At 33.6% G+C, this 4,729-nt stretch overlaps 1 protein-coding gene across 3 annotated transcripts; it reads right to left on the reverse strand.

Moving 5' to 3' along the window:
* Positions 1–1,512: 1,512 nt before the first annotated feature.
* Positions 1,513–4,505, reverse strand: LOC111391655. Of its 3 annotated transcripts, none has more exons than XR_002702143.1 (5): positions 4,352–4,502; positions 4,131–4,243; positions 2,745–2,801; positions 2,577–2,663; positions 1,513–2,072 (listed from the first exon to the last, which is right to left on the reverse strand). XR_002702143.1 is itself a non-coding variant. In XM_023016905.1 (5 exons), coding segments are annotated over exons 1-5 (456 nt in total). In that variant the 5' UTR covers positions 4,353–4,505; the 3' UTR covers positions 1,513–1,830. The 3 variants fall into 3 exon arrangements, 2 of the variants coding, with proteins under 2 accessions (XP_022872673.1, XP_022872672.1); XM_023016905.1 differs by having other exon boundaries at positions 1,513–2,018; positions 4,131–4,253; positions 4,352–4,505; XM_023016904.1 differs by having other exon boundaries at positions 4,131–4,253; positions 4,352–4,505.
* Positions 4,506–4,729: the final 224 nt, after the last annotated feature.

Below are 4,729 nucleotides of genomic sequence, written 5' to 3' on the forward strand. Positions count from 1 at the left end.
AAAAGTAGGTAAAATGAATGAGCAAGATTGATTAAATTGCTTATTTTTGTGCTGGAAATGGGAGAATCCAGTGCTGATATTTATAGTGCAGTATAGTTTGCTGTTTTCTTATATGACATGAAGATAAATAGATCCCACTTGCTGAGTATGAACCCATGAAAACTTGTCCAAGATTTTGAAATGAAGGTAAAGCAATAGTCTTAATCATTTCATCCAAACGGATGCTAGAAAGGACACATTTATTGATCAATATTATTTCTCCAAAACGTCATGAGTGAATCAAAGCTTAATACGTGCACGGTTTTTAATAAATAAGTGACAATGAGACTTGAACTTAAAACTTTTGTCTATTTCTAATATCATATTAATTAACTCATCTTAAGTTTATGTTGTTAAAAAAAGATCAAATTATATCTTTGACAACCTGATTTTCAAATTTGTAGAGCCTAAAATTAAGGCATTGTGCCATAAGTAAATCGTACTGAACATATAGTAGTACCCATGAATATTTTCTTCCTTCCTTGACTATATAGCATGTTTGTCCCAGCTTAAATGTTACTTATTACCGGCTTTTCTCCGAGCTTGTTTCAGCATGTATGCAAACTCAAAAGAAGTATCTGTTAAGCTAGGCCAAACATGCAAAAGATTAAGCAAAAGTGCCGGTGCATTGCTTGATCTCCCCACATACCACATTCATAGGACCCTATCAAATGCTATACTTTTTAATATTCTGGATGCATTTGTTGTTGACTTAAAAAGTCGACCTATTAAAAACAGGTGATATTGACATGAAAAGTAATATTTTACCAACCGTATTCTAATCTAGATGCTCTAACAAACAATTGTTCAGATAGAGCCTAAGGTATCAAGCTCGGTTGCCGATCAATCATCTACGAGTGGGCTGGGACTGGATACTGAACCTTGCCGTTAGTATTGAGTCTCCAACTTACTTTTTATTTTCGAGTCTTCAATATTCAATTTTCGAAGCAAAAAGTTGCTTTGGGATGGTCTATATTATATATAAAGGTCAGATTTAATGAAAAGACAATTTTTCATTCACATTGATATGAACAAAATAGAAAAGTTGGAAAAGACACAGCTTTTCAAGTTTTTGGTATTTCAAGTGCTTTGAGAAAGCTTAAAGAATTGCTAAAAGGTGACAATTTTTCATTCGCATTGATATAAACAAAATAGAAAAGTTGGAAAAGACACAGCTTTTTAAGTTTTTGGTATTTCAAGTGCTTTGAGAAAGCTTAAAGAATTGTTAAAAAGTTGAGCAATTAATTTTAATCACACGTTTATAAACCCACAATTTTTTGACAATATATTTCATCAAATTTTATCAAAATCTACTAAAATTGTTATTAAAAGCTCCATCAAATAACTCTAAATCATGTAATGGGGGGAAAATTAGAAAAGTTGCTCTAATAATGCATACCAAACTTATCCTTAGTGTTCTCTTAGTCATAACATATTGCTCTCGTGAAAGATCAAAAGAAAAAACACGACAGATAATTGTCACCCTTCTGTTGAATGTTTGACTAAGCTTAAAAATAAGTTGGATATATTAGTATTTTCTACTTCTAAAAAAAATAAAATAAATAAATAGAGTCTCACTTAACATAATTAAGTTACTTATTTTCAAGTGAGGAACTACAGTACATTGTTCACACTCCAGTTAGAATGACAGTACAAGTGATTATTTATCCAACTTCAGATTAGTCCTTTCTTCGACTTCAGATGAACTTCACATTCACAGTTCTCCTCCTTCATTGTTCTCTGTCGATACCTAGGCTCAAATTAGTTGTTTATGTCAACTTATCAAAAGCTTTACTTTGACTTCATAGTTTTCCTTCTCTGAGGTCCTGCACTTGGACTTGTTCCTTTTGCCCGATAATCATTTTTCCTCTCGACTGCTTCCTTGTTGCCTACTATAGAGCTCGTAAAACTTGCAGCATATCTTGGTATGACCTTACATTGGGTGTGTCTGTTTTGACACAAATTATGATTTTTTTGACCTGAAAGTAATTCTCTTCTTGTCGTCATTTTGCTTCTATTGATCTCATCATTATCTAGACAAACCGAGAAAGAAATAATTTGGTTTAAAAACTAAGCATGTTGAAGGCATTAAAGAACAACTCTGTAAGAACAGGACAACAAAGACGTGAAGATTGTTTCAAATTTTTACTTTCAAACTTTGCAAATGATAAAAATATTGAGTCCCACTCATACCACCTTCATCAATTCATTAAACCTTAATTTTCAGAAGTCGGGTTCTTTCAGAATTATCCATGTCGGATAGGGTAACAGAATCTGTCAACTTCAGTCGGGGTGCCAGTTGAATGTTAGAAAATTGATATGCAATATGAATTCTGTCTAAAATCTGCTAAGGTGAGGAAAACACATTTTTTCCTCATTTCTCCAATAAACAAAACCTTCGCAAATTACACTAGATAGAAAGCTAAAATACTTTGCTCATTACAATGCAGAGAATAATCCATCTTTCGAAGAAAATACTCGTGGATAAAAAGATTAGTATGAAGAGAAACTACAAATGCAAAGAGTCTTGGAGGTACCTGGACTTGATAACACAGCACGTGGACGTGGGATGGAACTAGCTCTAACATTTACAGGTTTCTCCTCCAAAACTGTCTTCTTGTTATCTATTGATCGACAGGATAGTTATCAATTCAACACAATCCATCAAATTTTTTGTTAGGAAATAACGTTGGTAAAGATTAAACCTTTAGATTTTGGGACATATGAGCCAGGAATTCTCACAGGTGATTGTGGAGACTCGTCTGGGCATCCAAACAAGAATCGTGTTAAAAAATAATGAAAATCCATTACAAACAAAAAAAGTGACAAAAAATTTCCATATAGTCATATATATAGATATTCATCATCTGGTATTATAGGGTTCAAAACTGCAGCAAAAACATTTCTATGAATGGCTGCCAAGTAAGTTGATGTTAAGTTTGAAGTTAAGAGTATATGGATAGTATAATGAGTTGAATGTAAAATCGACCAATACTCGCAGCTTTGCAATGAAACCAACGAGTTCTGAGCAATAGAATCTAATTTTTAAGACAACGTAAGAGTCATAGAGGTTAGTTGCAGCATAATAACTCAACCTAGTACTAACTGTCGGAAGTATCTGTGAGTTGTGGTTTGTAACTGGTAAGGAAAAATCTTAAAATCTGTCTTTGGTTGTGGTCCAAATTAGAGGTTTTCTCCATTACTTTCTTCGATGTATCTCTAGAGGTTAATTTAGCCTAATCACGCTTGATTATTTGCAAAAGATATTGTTAGTCTGATATGGATAAAGAAAACTACTAAATGTGTATCAGTTAATTGTTTCCGAAGCTTTTCCCTCTTTCTTGTTTGGCAAAAGGGATGAAAATCAAGGCGGAAGCAACTAGTTCGTGAATAATCACATCAATTTGACAAAAGCAAAGTGAATGAACCAAAAAGTTCAAAGAGCAGAAGATTGCTCATTCTGAAGGACATGATCAAAGTTTATGCCTTGATATGTATTCATAAAACAACGACTGATCATATTGATCATCGTAAAACAGCTGGAATAAGAAGTCTCCCAATCTCATTCTAAGGAATAAATCAAGATTAGATTAGGTGGCTCTGTCCATCCCCTGGAAGGGTGGAAGGAGCAACCGATCCAACTTCTTGATCAGCGTGAAAGCTTATCGAATGGGACTATAGATTCTAGTTCGCGGAGGGCTTTACACTTACAAGTCAACTGACCCAACGTTCCAGGTCAGAGAAAGCAACCAGTCCAACTTCTTAAGCAAGCTTGACAAACAAGCGAAAAAAGCCTAAATATTCTTATAGTCAATGGCTTTTCCCTTATCAGTCTGTTCCCAGCAAATTAATCATTTCACAAAATTGACAATATTCTTGGATTGAGGATTTGCCCAAATTCAACATGTTCTTAGATAAGTCAAACCCAATTTGCAAAACTCGAAATTCAAACAATTAATAAAAAACCATATAAATCCAACCAAGGTACAAAACTTTTAAGGCATGCACACAGTATTGAATATGACTGCAAACACGATCAATAGAATAAATAGAAAGAAAAAACCGAAAAAAGGAGAAGAAGAGGGGTGTACCTAGAGAAGAGGAATCATCCAAGGAGAGCCATTGAAAACCCTTCAAGGACTGCAAAGAACTTTTCTCATATGCATATTGATTTTCTTCATTTGTTTCTACCCTCACCTTCACCCTTGGATACACTTGGAGAATTCAAAAAATTACAAAAATCCATATAGGAGCAGAGAATTTAAAATCAAGAGAACAAAAATATCATCAAATAGCACAAACAGAGACTTACTGTTGTTATATGGGTCGAAAAAGAGACTTATTGTGGATGCTTCTGGGGCTTGGAGATTGTGTAATATGGGTTGAAAATCTTAGAAATAACAATAAAGCTGTGATAAAAAGAAGCGGACGTGTGATAAAAAGAAATAAAAAGGAACAAACATGTGATAGAGCTGTGAATATTTTTATATTGTTCTTGTAACGTGTTAGAAAGTAGGCACCAATCCATCATTTTTATTTTATTTTATTTGTATTTTGTCCTTTCAGACGTTACAAGGCGAAGAAAGGAACTCAAATGTCATTAAGCATCTTTTCGTCCTAATTTAATCCTTTCCTTTTAAAGTGGCATCCCCTTAGCGTCAATTTAATTAATTAGAGAAAGATATTATAG

The sequence above is a fragment of the Olea europaea genome, unplaced genomic scaffold (assembly GCF_002742605.1).
Source record: "Olea europaea var. sylvestris unplaced genomic scaffold, O_europaea_v1 scaffold810, whole genome shotgun sequence".
Classification (NCBI taxonomy): Eukaryota; Viridiplantae; Streptophyta; class Magnoliopsida; order Lamiales; family Oleaceae; genus Olea; species Olea europaea.